Below are 22,508 nucleotides of genomic sequence, written 5' to 3' on the forward strand. Positions count from 1 at the left end.
AGGGGAAAGGAGAGAGAAGAGGAGAGGTAAGAGGAGAGAAGAGGAGAGGGAAGAGGAGAGAGAAGAGGAGCGGGAAGAGGAGAGGGAAGAGGAGAGAGAAGAGGAGAGAGAAGAGGAGAGGGAAGAGGAGAGGGAAGAGGAGAGGGGAAAGGAGAGAGAAGAGGAGAGGGAAGAGGAGAGAGAAGAGGAGAGAGGAGAGGAGAGAGAAGAGGAGAGGAAAGAGGAGAGGGAAGAGGAGAGAGAAGAGGAGAGCAGAGGAGAGGAAAGAGGAGAGAGAACAGGAGAGGAAAGAGGAGAGGGAAGAGGAGAGGAGAGGAGAGGGAAGAGGAGAGAGTAGAGGAGAGGAGAGAAGAGGAGAGAGAAGAGGAGAAAGAAGAGGAGGAAGAAGAGGAGAGAGAAGAGGAGAGAGAAGAGGAGAGAGGAGAGGAGAGGGAAGAGGAGAGAGGAGAGTAGAGGGAAAGAGCCTCCTCTGATGGGGCAGAGAGATTCCTGCTGAGACTTGCTTGAGTTGCTGGAACTGAAAAAGCAGTTTGAGTAACGTAAATGTTGAGGATCAATGTTTTATATTTCCCGTCTCCCCTTGTTGATAATCCTGTTTTTCTCACTTCATTATGAGCTGTTAGAATAACTAGTTTAAACCTGCAGTATCTTATAAAGTAAAAAAGCAGAACATTACAACAGTTATATTTTTCGATAATATTGTAATAATGGTACCAGTTTGTTTTGTTGTCCAGTGCTTTAAGAGCTGTTTTAAAGGCTAAAGCCTTGTTTAGCATACTGCAAATACATTGCTTTAACCGTCACATACTGCATACTACTGAAGAACGCAGTATGCAGTATGTACTGTATACTGCATACTGCGTTCCTCAGTAGTATGTCGTAGGCTGTTTCCAATACAGCCATAGTTTCTGACTCGGCAGCCATGTTGAGACCAGTTGAGGAAATACCAAGCACCGCCCAACAGCTGGAGCAAACTTTATCATGTTACAGCTAAACAGTACACTACAAGATGTTTCTGGAAACATCTGAGGAGAGAAATAGTCATTACATAACAGAATATTGATTCATATTTGATCAGCGCTGCCTAGTTTGACCGTTTGATCGGAGTTCAGGAGCTTTATCAGCAGTGATTGACAGCTGCTGTAGAGACTCCTCTGATTAGTTCCTCCGGTCTGTGAAATCTTGCAATCAGGATATAGTGACCGTTTTATAAAAATAACTTTTTTTAATCACATTTTCTCAAAGTGACCAACTGCAGCATTAATCCCAGTACATAATATGTATATTTTGCTGTTGTGAATCATAATTATGTTTTGAAAGGTGCTATACAAATATTATTATTATTATTATTATTATTATTATCATCATCTTTTATAGAATGGGTCAGTCTATCTCCCATCTTAGTGCGGAGGGTTTAATCGATGGTTACCTGTTTGAGGGCACGTTCGATCTCCACCCCCTGTGCCCAGGGAACTGCTGGATTGGCCAGACAGTCCCCGCTGTTGCCACGACGACTCATGTCTATTCTCTGCTTGTGAAGGAAGCGGAACGCCTCAGTCATCACGTGGACAGCATCATAGGTGAGGGCTGAGGTATACTGAAAGACACAGAAACATTATCACCTCAATAAGCTGCTGCGTTCTGAAAGCTTTCATCCAGCGTGGCTACCGTGACCTCTCTGGCAGCGCGCTATTACAAAAACATGTTGAATGAACAAAAGTCCAACTCACAAGTCAAGATCACGACCGTTCCAAACATAAAAGGCACTATTATAATCATAAGCGCATCTGCCATTTTAGTTCATGCATGTGCAGCAGCGTCAAGTGCATAGGGCTGGGGAGGTGCGGGGGGGGAAACACAGATCGAAGGGTGTGGTGATTAATAAATATGCACTTAGCCAGTCACATCACTGGCTGTGAAACAGCAGAACCGACCACAGGGACACACGATAACGACAAGATCTCAATGAAGAGGAAATCCTGTTGTCCTGATTAGGGATGTCACGATACCAGAAATCTAGTAGTCGATACCAATACCAGTGCATTTCCACGATTCTCAATACCATATTCCATACCACGGTAAAAACAAAACAACAACAACAACAACAACAATAAATCCCATGTAATTCAACACGTACTCTTTTATTAAAAACATTTGAACATTACAAAAAACAGAGGCATGTAGCCTTTAAGTAATTAATAAAAATAATTGTCCCATTTTGTTCATTTAGGCGTATCAGCGGCATGTTATCAATCGATAGTCAGACGACGGACGCTACATACTGACCGGGAATGCATCTGGTCCGTCAGCTCAGAGTAGCAGGAGTAGGAGCAGAAGGATTTATTGTCGAAGCGAAAAGCAAACGCACCTATTTGGCAATATTTCACGTTTAACCTCAACGCTATTAGGGAACCAGAACGTTAATGAGGTAATCGCCGCGAGGCGGATGGAGCTGTCACAGCCGGTGTGCATGGAGCAGCGGCGCCAGGTAGACCCCCGCAGCGGAGCACCGAAGCAAAAGCTCTACCGGAGAGGCCAGACACACCGCCACCCGATAGTTAAGATCATAGTCAGCGCTCTGCACATCTTTCTTGTAAAATGCCCGGTGTTTTCACAATTTTATTAACCGGTAGGAAGATTTTCCTCACTGTCACATCCCTACCAATGACCATTACAGGCATCGTACGGTACCTTCGGTACTGTAGAAAAGTACCGTCACTTTTTTAGAATTTTGGCATTGACTTAGTACCAAAGTATCGGTTCTCGTGACATCCCTAGGTGTAGCAGTTAATATAATCAAATCAGCCATATTATTTCATGTTGTAAATGGTTACATAATATCTTTAAATGTGACAACACGGTCTGCTTCTTGATGCATTCCAAGAATAAATCATGAACCTCTGATTTTTGTTTAAAGGTCCCATATTATAAAAAAGTGAGATTTTCATGTTTTTTTTATTATAAAGCAGGCTTCAGTCCTATATAAATACTGTGAAAGTATTGAAATGCTTAATCCTAATCTTAAGGGAAATACACACAGCCCGTATTCAGAAACTCTGCATTTGAAACAAGCTGTCAGGATTTCTGTTCATTTGTGATGTCACGAATATACAATATTTAGACCCTTTACACAGATTTAAACGTAAACATTCTAAATGTGTCCCAGTTTATTCCTGGTTGCAGTGTATTTGAATGTCAGCTGACAGGAAGTACACATAGACCCAAGCTGTTGCCTAGCAACGCAATTCAGTTGCAGTTTCGTCGCAATTCCGTCGAAATGCGCTAAAACAGAGCGTTTAAGACAAAGGATAAATACAGGCATATTCAGGCCGACAGGATGAGGAAAATATAGTTTTTTTTATAACATTACAGCATGTAAACATGTTCTAGTAGAAACACAAAATACAAGTATGATCCTCGAAATTAGCATAATAAGAGACCTTTAAATTGGAAAAGTGGCTGTGACGCACAGGATTAATGAGCCACGGTAATCCAAAGTCTCCCGGACAGGCAGAATGCTGAGCTCTAAACGGAGCCGTGTGATGTGTGTAGAGGTGTGCGTGGTTATTCTGTAGCAGACTGGTGGCCTGTGCAAACACAGTGGACGGCGTTGCGTAATGGACCTGTGCTCTGGCGTGGCACTTCTAAAATCAGATATGCTGCAGATTGATCAACATTTGTGTCGTGCTGCCTTCGGATGGCTTTTATGGAGGGATTTAAGGTACCGAAGCTTTTCATGCGACAGACACTGTAAGAATCACCCATATTCATTTTGTAAATACATGCAGACTGATGTACCCACATTGCTGCTTTAATCACATTAAAAGGTTCATTTTTGATACCAGTATAAACACATCTACTGGCTGGACAGTGTTCGGTTAAACTGGTCTATCTGCATTTCGAGCATCATTCTATCACTGCTGTGATTTGTTCCTATATTTAGTTTGCTCTTGTTGATAAAATCATCAAAGTGGCAACAGCGTTCCGTTGTGCCAGAAATAGGTGTGGTTCTGAGACATCTATTCTAAGCAGCCTGAGACCCAGTTTTTGTTGGTCGTTGCAGCGCCACAAAATGATGGCCCAGAAAGTACTTCATATCATGTCTAAAACATGTAAAATTAGATTTTTAAAGGTCCCATATCGTGCTCATTTTCAGGTTCATTCTTTTATTTTGTGGTTCTAATAGAACATGTTAACATGATGTAATGTTAAAAAAAAAACTTTATTTTCCCCGTACAGTCTGCCTGAATATACCTGTATTTACTCTCTGTGTGAAACACTCCGTTTTAGTACATTTCAATGGAATTGCAACGGAATTGCGTTGCTAGGCAACAGATTGGACCCATGTTTACTTCCTGTCAGCTGATGTTATTTCCATACACTGCAACAGGAAATAAACTGGGACCCATTTAGAATGTTTATGTTTAAAAATGTGAAATGGTGTAAATATTGTAGATCAGTGACATCACAAATGGACAGAAATCCTAACGGCTTGTTTCAAACGCTCAGTGTCTGAATAGGGGCTGTGTGTATTTCTCCGTATATTGAGCGTTTCGATACTTTCACAGTACTTATATAGAACTTAAACCTGCTTTATAATATAAAAGCCATGAAAATGTCACTTTTTACAATATGGGACCTTTAAAGTCAATATTAGCATGAATATGCTACTATGATCTTTGGACTAGCTCCAGCTAATCTGAATCCTCCTCACACAGCATCTTTCTTTCCTGGAACAATTTTAAAATAATTCAAACTAGCCTATGAACTCGTGTTGAATGTGCACATCTTACCCTGATCCGTGCATCAGCTCCGGGATACTCCTTCTCTTCCAAAGCCTCCCATCGCTGGTCAAACTTTGCCACCACAGGATCATCAAAATCTACTATCTGAAACCCAGACACATTTGCACCTCCATACTGGATTTTAGAGAGGTCGCCATCTACGAAACCCTGGATCAAAAACAACAGAAAACGTATTTCAGTTGGTGAAATATACTTAGCCACGAGTTTGTGTGCTCCGACTGACTGGAGGCAGATCAGCTAAAGAACAACCAACAAAGCGAGCTTGTGAATAGAATATGGCTTGCTACGCTAACATCAGCTAATCAGGCTGCTAAATCCCGGCCAGTCCATGCCTGCTGAGTCACGATAACCTAGCGACAGCATGTGCTTTATGTGCAATGGAATGGAATGGATCTTTAATGGTAATTTTCTGATGTACTTACCCACCTTGGTCTCATTACAGAAAAATATCCTAACTGCTTGTCCTATTTAACTTACCTAAGAAAGATAGGAAGAATCCTCTCTTCCTATTACAGAAGCAATTCCTAAAGTCATTGCTGTGTTCTATATTATCTCAGACCTCCTATCTTATCTTATCTTAAGAAATCCTGACTAGAACTTAGATTCTTCAATCAGCACTCATCCTTTCATGCCTGTATCTTTGATTAGAATGAGACTGCCTCCATGATTTCATAGGCTGCAAGCCATAATATCAGCGATGACTCTCACTTGTCACTAACTAGCTTTGTTATCTTGGACAAAAAAAGATGGGCGTTCAATTTTTGCTACGAGAAGTTGGAGGCACTAATCGTATCCTTGCAGTAGAGAAAACTCCACCTTTTAATTATTAATAAAAGAGTTGTCTTGACAGTTGATACCCATTAATACATGGTCCGGGAAATCTATAGCATCATCATATGGTTTGAGTAGCCCTTCTATCATTATATTTCAGTGTTGTGTTGTTCCCCATCTTCCCAGTGCCAGTGCCAAGCAGACCTTACTAACAGTGCTGCTGCCATTTTTAGCGGTTATTTCTAATTCAGGACTTGGTCTATGCCGTCCTAACTTAGGATTCCTAACTTGGGAAGTTAATGCCGGGATCAGACTACATTATATTTTTGTCTTTGACGATGGTCACCATGTCAGATCTAACGATCACAGCCGTGCCATAAACTCTTGCAGTGTCTTGGTCGGGTGACTGGCAAGACTACACGTTTGACCACGACCAATCACGGCACGTCGTATTCCACGATCATGCGCGAGTTCAGACGTCATCGGGGAGGCGGTTGAAGCAACTGGCAATCATGGCAACAGAAGCATTGTGTGTGATGCTGGCGGTCTGGTGTTGCGAAAAGAAAAAGAAAAGAAAGAAAAAGCGGTTGTGGATGCGCTCCTGGGTGGCACAGAGAGGACGGTATGGGCTGTCCATACTTCAGTCAGTTTGGTTGTCCCACCTGACGGCAGCAAACTCGGCATCCCTCTCCTCCTTACCGCCATGTTTGTTTATTACCAAGTGACCTGACTGCGACTGCGCGCTGGAGAGAGCACCTGATCGGTCAACGCAAAGGAACACGTTGTTGGAGATGTCACACTAGGCATGTCAAGACGAAAAATTCGGACAGGCTAGACTTTTCCCCGGGGTGTCGTGGGGCGTCCCAGACGTGGCGTCGGTTGTCGTGTGCTATGACACACTACACGAGATAAGAGGATCGATTTTTGAACACGACACTCATTTATCGTTCCCGATCCCCTACGACGGCCGTGTCGGGCTGTAATCAGGCTGATATCGTGTAGTCTGAACCGGGCATAAGAAGCTTCTGTAAATGGGTAATTCCTATCCTAAGATATGATAGGATTGTTTCCTAAATGTAGTTATAGGAAACATGTTTCTGTAATACCAAACATCCTAAATGTCATCCTAAACTGAGCTAAGATAGGAATTCAGACTTAGGAAGTTTCTTTAATGAGGCCCCTGCTCACAATCCACTTAGAATAGGCTTTTGGACCGTGAGCCACTCAGGCACTGCTGCTCTACTGTATACTGTATATACCTGTGCCAGTCAGCCAGCAGTAACCCACAGATCATCTTTGCTGATTTTTGCAGCTATTTCTGCCGGCCTAATATACATTTGTAAATGTGCGGCCTGCCTGGTTACTTGCCCTCCTTTTGCAGCTTGTTTGGATGCCAGTCAATGACTGAAATATCTCAATATATATCACTACATATCTTCATTAATCAGAAATACATAGCAGCGTTTGGACGGTGACTCACCAAGTTAGCGATGATATAGTGGTATCCCTTCACGTGCCTGCCTATGGTGATCACCTGATGGGAAAAGAATACAAGCTGTGTCAGTGTGGTAAATGGACCGGTTTCTATTCTCCGGCCACTCAAAGAGCTTTACACTACATCAATACTATAAAACTGTTATACTGCTATAAAAACTGTTATGAAAATCAAATGCATTGCTGTGTTTTTTAAACATTTGCCGGTCTATCGTTGCTGTGAAATGAGAAAGTTTGTGACCCAGCCGCCTTTGTTGAGCTCAGTTGAGGAAATACCAAGCACCGCCCACCAGCCGGAGCAAACTTTCTCATTTTACAGCTAAACAGTACACTACAAGATGTTTCTGGAAACAATTGAGGAGAGAAATAGACATTACAGTATCAGAATATTAATTCATATTTGATCAGCGCTGCCTAGTTTGACAGTTTGATCAGAATTCAGGAGCTTCACCAGCAGTGACTCACAGCTGCTTTAGAGACTCCTCGGCTCTGATTGGTTGTTTTCCTCCGGTCTGTGAAATCCTGCACATATGCTGTGTGGAGCAGCGGAGGACACCAGAGGAACATGATTTTCTGTCTCATGTACTACTTACTGTCAGGATAGAGTGACAGTTTAAAAGTTGTTTCTATTAATGTTTCCAGCTGTAGCTCTAAAGTTACTACAAGGAGCTGGTTATGAAACAGTCTCAATGGAATACTGAAGCCTCTATACGACCTACATAAGCAAACGAGACCATCAGCGAGAAGAAAGCCTGTCATTGGGTCCGTTTCCCCGAGACATCAGAAGAAATGATTTAGGTTTCGTTATTACCACCGCCAAGGCCGAAGGCCTAGAAGAAGGTTATGTTTTCACCGGCGTTGGTTTGTTGGTTTGTTGGTTTCAACACAAAATTAAAGTTCCTTGTAGTAACTCAAAGGTCAGCGTGCTTTGCCATCTTGAAGAATGTTAGTGGAGTCTGAGCAAATGCTCGACCCAATAATTCCATTTTATCATTTTATCAAATCAGAATCCAGCACCTCATCCGCTGATCAAACCCAAACAATTTTACACACGTCACACAGAATCATAGACAAATGACCTTTGGCCGTGTAAGGACACAGGCTCAACTGAAAGCATATTGAGCCTTCTAAGTGAATGTTTTGCTCGTTGTTAACAAAAAGGAGTTGAGAGAAATAGAGATTCTGTGAGAGATTCATTAGCCTTAGGGCTTAGCGAAGTGGCTATTTTATCTACCTGGAACCTGATCAAAAATGAAACCAGCAATGAGAATTCCTACCTTTATATATGAAGTCGGAAAAAAAAGTTTGGAAATTTGTATTTGGTGGTTTATTTCTCTGTTGTTACAATGCTAATTTTATTTTACATCATTGGAAAGCCTGTTTATTTACCTTCACAATGATGTCCAACTTGTAAGGATCATGCATTTGTGGGATGAGCAGCTCAGCTGATTATGTGGGGAGCGCCAAAGTAAAATTTGACAAAATTCTCTGCCAATGGTAAACAGTGTATTCTCCTGTTGGTATTGACTCTTGTTTTGAGTTGCTGCTGTGCTGCTCATCCCACAAATGCATGATCCTTACAAGTTGGACATCATTGTGAAGGTAAATAAACAGGCTTTCCAACAATGTAAAATACAATGATCATTAGCATTGTAACAACAGAGAAATAATCCACCAAACACAAATTTCCAAACTTTTTTTTCCAAGTTTAGTACAAAAGCACATTCCATTGCAGGGAAATACAATGTGCTCTGAACAACAACAAAAAAGCACAGTAAATGCATTGTGTACAGATGCTAACAAACAGGTATTTAAAAAACATAACTAACCAAATATAAAAAAAACAAAAAACAAGGAAGATTTAAAGTCTGCTTTTAAATGCCATATAATTCAATATGGCAGAGTATTCCTGCAAAGTCTGTGCCAGATGACCAGAAGACATCCGGGAGGATGGATCGGTAACATGTTCAAAGGGTAGAAGAAGCTTTCTTGTTAATGGATGGACATTATTAATTATGTTAGTAGCAGTAGCAGTAGTAGTAGTAATGGTAGTGGTGGTGAAAAGACTGGAATCAACCTGTTCCATGATGTCTTTGACTTTGTCCTGTTCACAGTCCAGGATTATTCGTCGCTCCTTACGGATCTCCAGGTCCTAAAAAACAGAAAAGTATTCCAAAGTCCTTAATGTTGTGCAGGCCTGCAACCTGAAACATAGCTCTGAAAACACAGAGTGGTATCTCACAGAGGCACGGTGTGGTTCCTTCCTCACCTGCACCACTTTGGTATTTTGGTGGCTGGCTGTGGGAGGAGAGGTGCAGTAGAGAGTGAGTCATCCAGCTGCACGCTGCATAGTGCCCGCGACCTTAGGCCAGGTCAAAGCTGTACCCAATTAGAGTGACTATTTCTTTTTCACTTAATCGGTAGGTACTGTAAATGCACCAATGTAGACCTCAACAAAACCACAGAAACCATTAAAGGGATTGTTTGTAACTTCTTACACGAATAAATCATTGCGGGTCGGTGTCCCATGCGCGCTCACGTGTGTCTACGCTGTTCAGACTCAGACTCCAACACAAACTACACGGAAGCACCAAAACCTCTTGGTTGTATCTAGTGAAGCCCGTCTGTTAAACTAAGGAGTCTCTGCTGTACTCTGCTCCTCTGCCTGCCTTCACTCACACACCGCGCTCGTTCTCACTCGCTCTTTCGCTTCACTCTTACATGCATGCCTACACACTCCACACTGCAGAAGAGTTAGTTTAGCTCTGAGAATATCTAGTGAATGTACAGTGGACGTTTGTACAGAAATAACTGCTGCAGCTCCTCCAGACCAACAGAGGTTTCCCGTGTCTTGTGAAGTGACGGGGCTCCGCAGAGAGAAACATTATCGTCTCCGACCAAGACTCCGGTGTCTCCCCTGTTCCCTCCGGCCGCGGATGGGAGACTGAGGCAGGAAAAGCCAACACTAGGATCAGCTTTGATTCATGGAGAGACCTTCGTCTGGTCTGCTAACATTGAATTTCCCTTGGGATTAATAAAGTTACTATCTATCTATCTATCTATCTATCTATCAATCTATCTATTTATTACTGACAAGCAGCTGAAATATAGTTATATTGTGGTTTTAGCTGACGTGTGTCGCCTCACTGTTTTGAGCGATGCTCGTTCATGTCAATGTAGAGCGAGCACAAGCGCGAGCGCAAGCAACAAGACGCTGACTTTCGTTGACTTAACGGCCACTGGTGTCGCTGTTAACAAGCAATTTCTGATTCTTACAAACAGTCCCTTTAACTCCCCCCTTCTCGTTCTATGTAATGACCGTTAGTAGGTTCTTTGGTGGGTAATTAACAAGTGTATAACTTTTCAACGACACTGTCTCTATTTTCCCTATAGCTAGCACCAATTACATTTCCCCAAAACCTAAAATGAAATAAGATAAGACCGGGTGCGTAAAAGCATGGCACCAAGATTCCACATGATGAAACGCTTGTTTTCTGATCTCAGAGTACATTGTGATACTGCAGCACATGGGAGTGGTAATATTTAGCATTATCATTATTATCATTATTGTGGAGTCCCTGCTGCCCTGCCACGCCACTCCACAGTTGGACTGGGAAGAGACACTCCATGACACTATGTCACCAGCCACTTCTTTTCACCTGTCAAGAAGTTACTTCACTGGGAGGGCATTACAGGCAGGAGTTCCACACTATCCACCTTGGACACTACACTACTCACTGTCCTGACTGCAACTTGGAATCTGTGGTGATGGGCGAGAGATGCACCACCCTGTTGACCATAGTATCTAGGTGCTTCAAAAATGCATGATGTAACGCCAGGGACACACAGGGAACGTCAGGAGCGCGTGGTGGCTGCGTGGCGTGGTGGCTGCATGATTCACGCGTGGGGTGTTCACACCAGCTGCTTGTCTGCTTTGTTTCTACTGCTGCTGCTGCTGCTGTCAGCACTTTCTTTCTACATAGTTTGCCTTTTAATGGCCATTTCATTTCATTATAAATATCATTATATTTATTTTAGACAGAGAAAGGTTAAGAAACGTGTGGTAATTTGTAAATAATAGTAATAATCCACAATTAAAACTCTGTACTATATTCATTCATGGAGCTCTCCAAGTCACTGCATGTTCTACAACACTGTCTGGCACATATTTCAGAATAAAAGCCTTGTGTTCACAAATGAAGGAATTCTGTCCACAGAAAAAAACACTTGAGGGCTTTTATTTTGAAATGAAAGCAGGAAGTGTTGATTTAAAGATAAGTCTTTACTTTTTTTCATCTCTGTAACATTTTCTATAGATAGACATCAAAACTGTAGTAATCTTGCTGATATGATGTTAATATACAGTCAATAGATCACTTTCACTGTCTGTTGTTGCTGTGAAACGCGCGTGGCACAGATCAAAATAGGCGAGACCTCTATTCTCTAGAAGAGACGCAGCTGAGTCTCACGCGGGCAGTGTGGCTGCTCTAACCTGTTAACACGGACGCCGAAATAAAAAACAACAGGTAACGCAGCCGCCACGCGCTCCTGACGTTCCTGGTGTGTTCCCGGCTTAAGTACTAACAGCATGCAGTGCCGTGTATCAACAGAATAGCAGTACCTGAAACAGGGAGCGGTAGGCTTCATCCTTCCTCTCATCTTTGAGGTTTCCTACATTTATCGCCGTCACAATCCATTTTTTCTCTGCTGCAGTGTCCAGTATTACCTGAAGAGTAGAAAGACCTGCACACACATGATTAGTTCAATTAGAATGCTAAACATCTTTTTTGCTGTGGGCTACAGGGCTAAAAGGAAAGCGCTGCAGATAAATCCGAAATACAACCCTTTTAGTACTGCTGGCATTATTCAGTGTTTACCAGCTAGGGTTTAGGTTCTACAGAATTTGAACAAATCTGAATCCAATATTGAACCTGCTTACCCAATCCGAATCCTTCCAAATCCCTTATCAATTCTATGTAGGTTCAGCTTTCAATATATGTCATTGTCAGTGGCGGCCGGCCAATAGAGGGCCACGGGGCCTGGCCCCACCCACCTTGAGCCACCAAAAAAAAAAAAAAAAAATTATAAAATTATTAATTCTAAAAATTCTAAAAATTGTCAATATGTGTGTTTTTGACCTATGGAATATACCCGTAACATTTGTAAAATAGGATAACTGCGCCAAATATCTGCTTTCCTCCTTGAACTCTCTGCTAGTGCACCTCTCAGCTGCTCTGCTGCACGTGCACTTTCTGGGGCCAAATGGATTTGGCCCAAGGAAGGCGGGTCTAATAAGCAGTACAGCCAATCACTGATTAAAGATATATGATTACAAGCATGAATGACATACAATTCATCCAATCAGCGCCGTAAAAAAGACTTCCGGGAGGGCCAAACTGATTTGGCCCATGGTGTGCGCGCGCACGTTCACGTGTGTCTCTCTCTGTTCTCGTCAGGGCTCATGTCAGTTCTCGCGTGATCTTGTCTTCTCGTCTCTCGCTTCTCTCCACTTCTCTTCTCTCACAGCCCATTTTAACGGCATGACAATGGAACAGCCAAGCACTAGTAGCGCTTTTTGATACCTTTTTTTGCATTGAATCGTACTAGGATGTTTGTTGAAATTGATTGGCCCTACCCAAAAAAAAATCCACCAGCCGCCACTGGTCATTGTTGAAAATAACTACAACTGAGATTCTATTGAGATCTGTAATTTTGTCCAAGAGGCAGTAACACGACTAGGAAATGTTCATTATGTATATGAAAAATTAAATAGCAGTTGTATGTGTGCACAAGCTACTTGCTTCAAATACTGGAGGTCATCCAAGTCAAAGGATATCTAAGAGGCCCCTGAAACAGAGGAGGTGGATATACCACCAAGCCATCCTGACATCTCCTCCATGTCAGTGTCTGAGGACAGTGTACTTCTAGATCACAATATCTATCTATCCATCCATCCATCCATCCATCCATCCATCCATCCATCCATCCGTCCGTCCGTCTATCTATCTATCTATCTATCTATCTATCTATCTATCTATCTATCTGTCCGTCCGTCCGTCCGTCCGTCCGTCCGTCCGTCCGTCCGTCCGTCCGTCCGTCCGTCCATCTATCTATCTATCTATCTATCTATCTATCTATCTATCTATCTACGAATAGACCTAGAGATATTTAAAGGAGGATAGATACAGAAGCATGGCCATATATCATCATATATCATGAAGCTAGAATAATATGCTATATCACAGATATATTGGTATATAAAGTATAAAAATAAATCTCCAAAACATGTTTGAGGTAATTAACAAACAGTATCACATTACTTGTCTACCAGAGACCGTTCCAATTCATTCCCAACTTGGATTTTTCAAAAACAAAATCAAGGGATCCGTTAATTGCAATTGTGTTAGAAGTTAAAGGTATACTATGCAGGAATTTCCTAAAAAAAACCAATGTATAGACTAGAAAATAATCTCTCTCAATCATCTCTTCTGACCCACTAGAATTGTGCTGCTCTCTGCCTAGATTTGATCTTTTCTTCTTATTTGACTGTGTTCAGGACTCTTCTGGGCGTCAGCAAAGAGCCTTTGGGACCACGCAAGGGTGAAACCCCCAGCAGCCAATAACAGCGCGCAGGTGAGGTGGGGACTTTATAAAAAGGTAGTGACCAGGTTACAACACTGTCTCTGGCTCTCTCTCCTCTGCTCTGTCTGTGTCATGGATGTATGAAGAGCTGCAGGTCTGTGTGTCTGTTTGACCAAGGGAGGGGGTGAGCCCCCCCGCCCACAGCAGACAGGATGAAGCGTTTGCTTCGGCTGCATTCATTAAAAATCCACCAATGCTGCTACTTCCTGCAGGGTTGTGTGGAGTCAGTTGTGAGTTTATTTGGGCTTTAGAACGTAACCGCCGTGAAACAATCGTAAAATAACATTTTATTTCTCTGATTCGCTGCTTTGTTCTCACTAACGCCGCTCCCTCTCTTCATTCACTCTATCGCTTGCTCGACCATCAGTTACTCTCTCTCTCTGTCTCAGTAAGCAATAATTGCTGCATAGTATACTTTTAAGCAAGCAGCGCTAAAATCACATGCTCTATATGATAAACAATGAGACTCCCATTACCTCTGTCGCTGTCGTATAGATACGCAAACTTTTCCCATTTGTAGTACTCCACTAATGACACTAGCGGCCCCTTGATGTCCGGCCTCATCTGGAGAACAAACTGATTCATTCCTTCTGCTGGGAAAGACGGTGTGATGAAGGAGACATGTAGCGTCTCACAGAAGGATGTGATGGTGTTTACGGACTTCTTGTCGTAGAAGCCAAAAATGGCGTAGACACCTCGAGAGAACTGGGAACAAACTAGGGGAGAGAGAGAGAGAGAGAGAGAGAGAGAGAGAGAGAGAGAGAGAAAGAGGACAGAGAGAGAGATTTGATTTTAATACAACATTAAACAGACGCAGACAAACAGAGGCATACAGGGTTTGGGTTAAATCATAGGCAGTGACAGAGTAATGCTGTCATAATACTTACCTGCTAAACCTTCAGCCCTCTGTAATACCATTTAGGCTTGGTCAAATACCTATTAATATGTATGAAGGAATCAGGATGCAAATCTGTAAATGAATGCAGGCAGTTCTGAGTGCAGAACACTTGAATGCTACAGCTAAAAATGTCAGACAGATATATGTTATATGAATCTGTGTGTCATCTGCATAATTATGGATGGATATTTTGTTGTTTTCCATAATCTGAGTTTGCTCATCTGCTCATCGGTTTTCCAGTCTGTCTAGTAATATGTTGAGGTCGACTGTGTCGAATGCAGCACTGAGATCTAATACCAAGACTGAAACCCTGCCACTGTCTGTGTTTAGGTGGATGTCATTGAAGACCTTTACGAGAGCAGCGTATGTGCTGTGGTGTGGTCGAAATCCTGACTGGAAGACATCAAAAAGATTTTCCGCTGTTGAAAAATTTCCTTTTCAATAATTTTACTTAACAATTGGAGGTTTGATATGGGTCTGTAATTGTTTATAAATAATGTGTCTAGATTATTCTTTTAGTTTAATAAATGCAGTTTTGACTGTTTGCAGATGATCTGACTCCATGCAGTTAAGCCTGTACATTGAGTTCAGTGGAGGATGGTCCATAGAGGCAAAGGAGGTTGCTCGTCCTCTATATTTTTTTTGAGAGGCAAGAGGGAGATGAAAATATAAAAAAGAGTAATTGTTTGAAATGAACCATTACCAAATCTCAGTATCATTTATAAAATAACTTTTCTTTCTTCTTTCGAAAAAAATCCATTATTCAAATCCTGATTAAAATGCTTCAACAGCGACAACTGCAAGGCAGCCTGTGTGTGTGAAGTGGTTGTGGGCATCGTGGGGGGTAGAGGAGGACGGCACGTCCTCGTCCTCCCTTGAGGCGGGACCTGTCCTATCAATTCAATGCATTTCATTTTTTTCATGCTTATCTGTTATTGGCCACAACACGTCAAATGACTCTCCAAGGGAGGATAACCTCCCAATCAACAACCAGCAGAATACAAGAGTGACAGCGGGTTGGTCCCAATGATGATTTCCAAATGTCATTTTCAGTCTCTACTGCTGTACTGTACGTGATGAACTGCCGTATTATACTGTATATCCATCCATCCATCCATTCATTTTCTTCCGCTTAGCCGGGGCTGGGTCACAGGGGCAGCAGGCTAAGCAGAGAATACCAGACGTCCCCCTCCCCAGCAACGATTTCCAGCTCTTCCTTAGGGACCCCGAGGCGTTCCCAGGCCAGACGAGATATATAATCTCTCCAGCCTATTCTGGGTCTCCCCCGGAGGCTTCTTACCAGTTGGACGTGCCCGGAAAACCTCCAAAGGGAGGCGTCCAGGAGGCATCCTGATCAGATGGCCAAACCACCTCAGCTGGCCCCTTTCGATGCGAAGGAGCAGCGGCTCTACTCCGAGCTCCCTCCAGATGTCTGAGCTGCTCATCCTATCTCTAAGGCTGAGCCCAGACACTCTACGGAGGACACTCATTTCAGCCATTTGTCTCCTCAATCTCATTCATTTGGTCACTACCCAAAGCTCGTGACCATAGGTGAGGGTTGGAACGTTCGCCTTCTGGCTCAGCTCGCACTGCTCTTCCTGAATCCGAGGTTCGACAATCGGTCGGAGCCTCCTTTCCAGCACCCTAGAATAAACTTTCCCGTATATATATATATATATATATATATATATGGACCTACTAAACATTGCTAAGTGAAGAGACTGCGTTTTCTCATAGGTAAATTCAATAAAAACTACATTTACCATAATGCTTTGCTTCCTTGTTTATTTCATTTCCTGGGTAATGAGCCAATGTACTTTCAGTTTTCCTTGAGTGAAGTAATCTCAGCCAATCAGTTTGTCTTGGGCGCTGTACTCTAAGCAAATCAGTAAACACCTTAGAACTGGGGAAAAGAAAACTCGGGAAAAAGAAACAGGAGAATGAAGTTGGACCTCACGAAGACACGTGTGGGCGGAGAGCTGTGTGTATCGTTGTGCGGTCAAAATCAAGTTAAACATCGAGTTCAATAATATGTTTAGACTAAAATACTTTTCAAGTATCGGCACAAGTATTATCTTGCAGTTAATTCCCACGGAAGTCGTAGTTCTGTTACTCAGTTTTCTGCCAGCTTAAAGTGAAATTACAGCCAGTTTAGCCACGTTTAATTGTTTTCTGTTACTTGAAAAGTGTGTAAGTGCACAGTCTTGGACTATCAAACGTGGACGTTTATGCCCGAACTGTCGGGAGAGAAAGTCAGCAGTCAGGGCGTAGCTTTTACCAAGAGAACTGGAGAAGACGTGATTATCTGGAGCTAATTTGCTAATTAGCACTGCCCGTAAAGATAGACTCAGCGCCAGTAACCTGCATGTTTTCATGGACAAATGCTGCTGCACCTCGTCATTCTACTACCTCCTCTTCCAGCTCGTGGATCCTCCTGAGCTGTGTATTGTGGTTTTGTGAGTAACTGGAGACTTTTTCTTTCGAAACACTGAACTGTTGCGTTCACTAAGGAATCGCTTTCATTACATGTGCACCAACGTATGGACCCTAACGTTTCTAAATACAAGCGCATGGTAATATTCTGAACTACATTCCTGTGAAGAGAAAAAGGGAACTTAGCATGCCTGTACTGATAACATCTACTGGTAATGGAAGATTTTAGCCAGCTCACCATCAACCGCTAAGAACTCAGGATCCTGTTTAAAATTGAAATGACAGCCCAGTCTCATATCAAGCTCATCCTAGATACTGCTGTTTAAAGCATATTATAATCAAGAGAGGGTTACATATATATACTGTATAAATATATATATATATAATTAAGATTACGAGAATCAGTACTGTTTACATTTCTGTTAGTTTCTTGTTGTATAAGTTGAATTTTTATTCTCCTGATAACTGTTATCTCACTGAAGCTCAGTTTCACAGACACAGCAGCCTGTCTGCTTCATGAGAGAAGACCCCCCCACCCCCTCCCTTTTCTCTGTGGCTGTCATCCTGACAGAATGGTGTGACATTTGGAGATCAATCAATTCATTTACTGTGTAATAAGTGCACATATATATCATATATATATATATCTACATACATCGATCAGCCATAACACTAGGACAGCATGGGCACCCTGACCAGTCCCCATACGCAACAAACTGCTCCTCACTGTGTGTTCTGACATCTTTCTATCGGAACCAGCATTAACTTTTCCAGCAGTTTGAGCTCCAGTAGCTCTTCTATTGGATCGGACAACACGGGCCAGCCTTCGCTCTCCACGTGCATCAATGAGCCTCGGGTCTGACTCTGTCTGTTCACCGGTTTTCCTTCCTTGGACCACTTTTGGTAGGTCCTGACCACTGCAGACCGGGAACATCCCAAAAGAGCTGCAGTTCTGGAGATGCTCTGACCCAGTCGTCTAAGTTCAAAGTTCAAAATGTTCACTTGCTGTCTAATATATCCCCCCCACTGCCGGGTGCCATGGTAACCAGATAATCCATGTTATTCACTTCACCTGTCAGTGGTCTGAATGTTATGGCTGATCAGTGTATACTGGCCTGTCTGTTGTAGTGTTTCATATACCTACATGTCCAGATAATAAGGTTCATCTAATTTATGTTCTATGTTCTTGTTCAGTGTTCTAACACGCGCCAACTATCTAGGTTCTAACACGCTCCAGATCATCCCTCTCGCTGCTCTGCTTCTCTGCCCTTGATTGTAGATCCATCAATGGCTGAGACCTGAATTGCGCTGCAGCTTCACTGCACGGCGCACAACGGTTCCATCATCAATGAAGAAAAAGAGATTTTAAAAAGAAAAATAATAAAAGCTATGTTAGTTACAAAACCAAATTCCAGTTATAAAACAGTATATGGGGTATAACACCCGAGGTGACCGTGCCTTTCAAGCTGTCGCACTCATCTTATGGAACGCCATCCCCCTATCGCTGCGATCCCTAGAGTCACTTGACCATCGCTGCTCTCTCTCCCTCACTCGCCAGCTGAGCCAAGGAGGAGGGGCCGTGTGTTTACAACCAACAACGGTTACATATTATACCTTTAAATGAAAGGCATTTTGAATGGCAATGATGCCATGTGACCTCCTCCAGCTATGAAAGAAAGGGGGGTGAGATATACAGACCCGCTGCACCAGAGAGAGAGAGAGAGAGAGAGAGAGAGAGAGATGGAGAGAGAGAGAGAGAGAGAGATGGAGACCGAGACGGAGAAAAACGGGTCATGCCGAATCCCATCGAGGGAACAGAGACGACCATGTCCTAAGATGGCCTACCTAAGGAAGCTGAAACAAACTACTAATATTTTAATGAAAATATCTGCTTTTCAGAGGGAATACAATAATTTGCAGAGTCAGCTGGAAGAGCGTTTGGGTCTGTAATGAATAAAATAAAGCTACTGTATGTCCTGACCTTGGTTTTTCAACATTTTCAAAAAATGATTCAATGGCTGGCTCAATATTATTTGATGCTGCAGGAGTATGGGGTTTTAAGGATGCCCCTGCTAGTAGTGCTATCCAGAGTCGAGCCATGAGCCATTGGGTTGCATATATATATATACACGGCTAAGCAGGCTATTGAAGGGGACATGGGATGAATGTTGTGTCTTTAAAGCAGACGTGAAATAGTTTGGCTGTGGAATCACCTGGTCCAGTTACCGGAGGAAAGGCCAAAAAGATCTTTAACTGGGAAAGGTTCATTTTCAGGAATAATTTGCAGTGTAACATAAATATAGTCAAACAAAAACTACTAATGACACATAAGGAACAATGGAAGGTTGAGATTTGGAATAAGACGACTATTACACACTGAACCTTATATCAAATTGAATTTACAGAGAGGGCAGAGGTCCTTATGTGCTCAGTTAAGAACTGGTACCTTACCGCTGGCAGTTGAGATCGGCAGATATAAAGGAACTCCTGAAGAGCAGCGTTTATGTGAATATTTTGTTAGGGATGCACCGATACAAGACCGAGTACAAGTACAAGTTCTTACATTTGGGTACTCGCCGATACTGAGTACCGATACAAGTACTTCTCTGTGCCAAAAGACCCTCGTTAACATCCAGCTGGAGGGTGTGAGCGACACACGGCAGACTGGGGAGTCCCTCATACGAGGCGGTACGCCGCCACCGGCTCTAGGTCGGCTTGGAAAGGCTCGGGGCGAAGGTGGCGGACCTTGCCGCACCGGGGACAAAGGGCTGGCTGCGCCCTCTCTCCCCGCGGGGGATGGCCTGCTGCTCCCGGTGCGACTTTCGATCGGGGCGGACTGTCCAACCGCGTCGTGCCGCCAGATCGGGGCTCGGCCCTCGTAAAAGGCACCAGGGGTCTGCGGCTATGTCAGCAACCAACCCGACCCGACTTGAAACACGGACCAAGGAGTTTAACGCACGCACGAGTCAGAGGGTGCAAACAAAATCCCGTGGTTTAATGAAAGTGAGGGCCGGTGCACGCTGGCTGAGGTGGGATCCCGGCCAGCGGGGTCGGGCGCACCACCGTAAAGTGGTATCGGTGCCGTTGTATCGGAGCCGTTTTGCGAGTACGAGTACATGAGCACAGTATCAGACCGAATACCCAATACTAGTATCGGTGCATCCCTAATATTTGTGATCTTGGTGTTGTTGAGGATGAAATCTATTTTATGTTCCACTGCCCTATGTTCAGTGACTCGACTAATCATCTGTTTGAAAAAATTCAATTGAGGTACCTGGATCTGTTTTGGGTGTCTGAAGGTTATATGTTTTATAAGTTGGCTCTTTAATGAGGAGATTTTTTCTCCTTAGCAAGATTTATAGAAAATACATGGAAACCTGGCATTTTCTCATTCTCTTTCTTTCAATTTGTGGAACTGTATGTTATGACTGGTCATGTGGCCATCTTGGTTGTTGTAGTGTCTTGTTAGCCCATATGGGCTATGTAGATATGTAGTTAGATAAATAAACATTTCATTTGTACAGACAATGATCATCTGATTTGCGTGTGTATATAAAACAACTTAAATCACTGTACACTATGCCCAAGAACCCTGTAGCCACCCTCAGATTATGAGACTCAGGGTTGCTAGAGTTGATTAATAGCAAATTTGGAAGTTTTCCCTGTTTTTTCAAAATTGGGTGGCTATATTAAAACTAATTGTGGGTGATAGCTGAAGCTGAGTGCCATCAATCTCCTTCATATTTTACACCAACACATGGATTTATGATTCATAATTTTGAATTACTAATTACATATACATATTTTGATATTAATTAATGATTGACTATTAAATCTGCTACAAGAAATAATGCTGTAACCATTATAGTTTAGCTTGTTAGCATGCTTATATTTTTACCTCCGCCAAGTCTACAGGCATTGGTTTGTTGGTTTGTTTGTTTGTTTGTCTGTTAGCAGGATTACTCCAAAAGTCTGTGATGGATTTGAATGATTTTTAGAGGGGTTGGGGGTGGCACAATGAACAATCCATTAGATTTTGGTGGCGATCCACATAATTTTTTAAGAATTCCAATCAGCCTGAGCATTAAGACCACAGGGTATAACACATGCGCAGTGTAACTGATGACGCGTTGATGACGCATGACCCCGCCTCCTTCTGAGAGCAGAGAGATACGTGTGTGGATGTGTGGCGAGACTTCGAGGTGCGTCCGCGGTGAGAAAGAGCAAAGCGGTAGATGACGGGATGAGAGACAACGTAGTGTAACGTTATACAGACACAACAAGGGTGCTGAATGAGAGAGGCATCCGCCGATACGTTACACAGAAACACACCGTGTTAATAACAAGAAGACCACCTCACGGTACCGCCAGCTGTGAGCTGTGATCTGTGAGCTGTGATCTGTTTTTAAAGTCAGGCACCTTGGTGTAGGTCTGCGCTCTCCGAGTGCTATTTTAGTTGTTAATTAGTTCCAAACACCTGATCAGGTGTCATTAGTTTTGCAGGTATTTGGTCAGATACCAAAGTATAGGACTAAATAAAATTTTTACCATCAACGCACTTTAGACGAAAAGTCCAATGATCAGAGTTATTACAATTATTCAATGGAATATGAATGTCTGTGCACAATTTCATGGTAATGCATCCAATAACTGCTGAGATATTTCAGTCTGGACCAAAGTGGTGCAACATTGTATGACACGTGCAAATTAAATTGTTATCCGTCAATTGAAATTGAAATTCTCAATATGTTTTTGAGTAGCCAAGTAATAAAAGTAGTGAGACACAGGGTTCCAGAGAAATGTTTGGATGAAGATGTCCACTTTTGTGCCCTCTAAGCCGGCACTGTGTAGGCATGCCAGCATAAGTCATGAGAGATTCTCACCGAACTCTGAAAAAGAGTGCTATTTTCTTAATTAAATATTTACCATATTATGTTATCAAAGAGAGCTAACATTACCTGTAATGTTAGGACCTGCTTTTTTAATTTTTTTATTTGAAGGGTGTACACAGACAAGTCCTTGTCTACAACTATATTTAGTTGTCCTACTTTAATGACCTTGTTCTTACTCTAGAAATAAAGAGACTAATTTCATCTCCCTGAGTATGATATTGCATTCATGTACATTATATACTGTATTAATTAATGCATATTGTGACGACCCCTCTCCTCCACTAGGTGTCCCGGTGTCCTTTTGCTGCTTTGTTTTGCAGGGCGAAGGGTGGACAGGCTGACGAACCACAACAGAGGCCTGTACTACGAAGCAGGATTTGTGGTTAGCGAGGTAACTTCAGGGTTAACCCTTCAGGGTTTTCCGTCCTACGAAGGTGGATCACTTCTTACCGGGGTAGATCACCATGGTAACTGATGCTGAACACCTAACCTGATCCGGAGCAGGTTATGTTCAGATCAACTCGTATAACTCGTAAGCACCGCCTACTGACCAATCAGAGCTCAGTGCGAAGA

The 22,508-nt window shown here is 42.8% G+C and overlaps 1 protein-coding gene across 4 annotated transcripts in view; it reads right to left on the minus strand.

Moving 5' to 3' along the window:
* The window catches only part of LOC119484777 (glutamate receptor 2-like), a 133,147-nt gene that overhangs the window by 64,097 nt on the left and 46,542 nt on the right, over positions 1 to 22,508 (minus strand). For all 4 annotated transcript variants that reach the window (XM_037763859.1, XM_037763858.1, XM_037763857.1 and 1 more), the window contains exons 3-8: positions 14,189 to 14,428; positions 11,692 to 11,813; positions 9,148 to 9,222; positions 7,057 to 7,110; positions 4,794 to 4,952; positions 1,430 to 1,597 (exon numbers count right to left, since the gene is read on the minus strand). In XM_037763859.1, coding sequence (XP_037619787.1) covers positions 1,430 to 1,597; positions 4,794 to 4,952; positions 7,057 to 7,110; positions 9,148 to 9,222; positions 11,692 to 11,813; positions 14,189 to 14,428 — 818 coding nt within the window. The remainder of the gene's footprint in view (positions 1 to 1,429; positions 1,598 to 4,793; positions 4,953 to 7,056; positions 7,111 to 9,147; positions 9,223 to 11,691; positions 11,814 to 14,188; positions 14,429 to 22,508) is intronic.

The sequence above is a fragment of the Sebastes umbrosus genome, chromosome 3, assembly GCF_015220745.1.
Source record: "Sebastes umbrosus isolate fSebUmb1 chromosome 3, fSebUmb1.pri, whole genome shotgun sequence".
In the NCBI taxonomy this organism is placed as follows: domain Eukaryota; kingdom Metazoa; phylum Chordata; class Actinopteri; order Perciformes; family Sebastidae; genus Sebastes; species Sebastes umbrosus.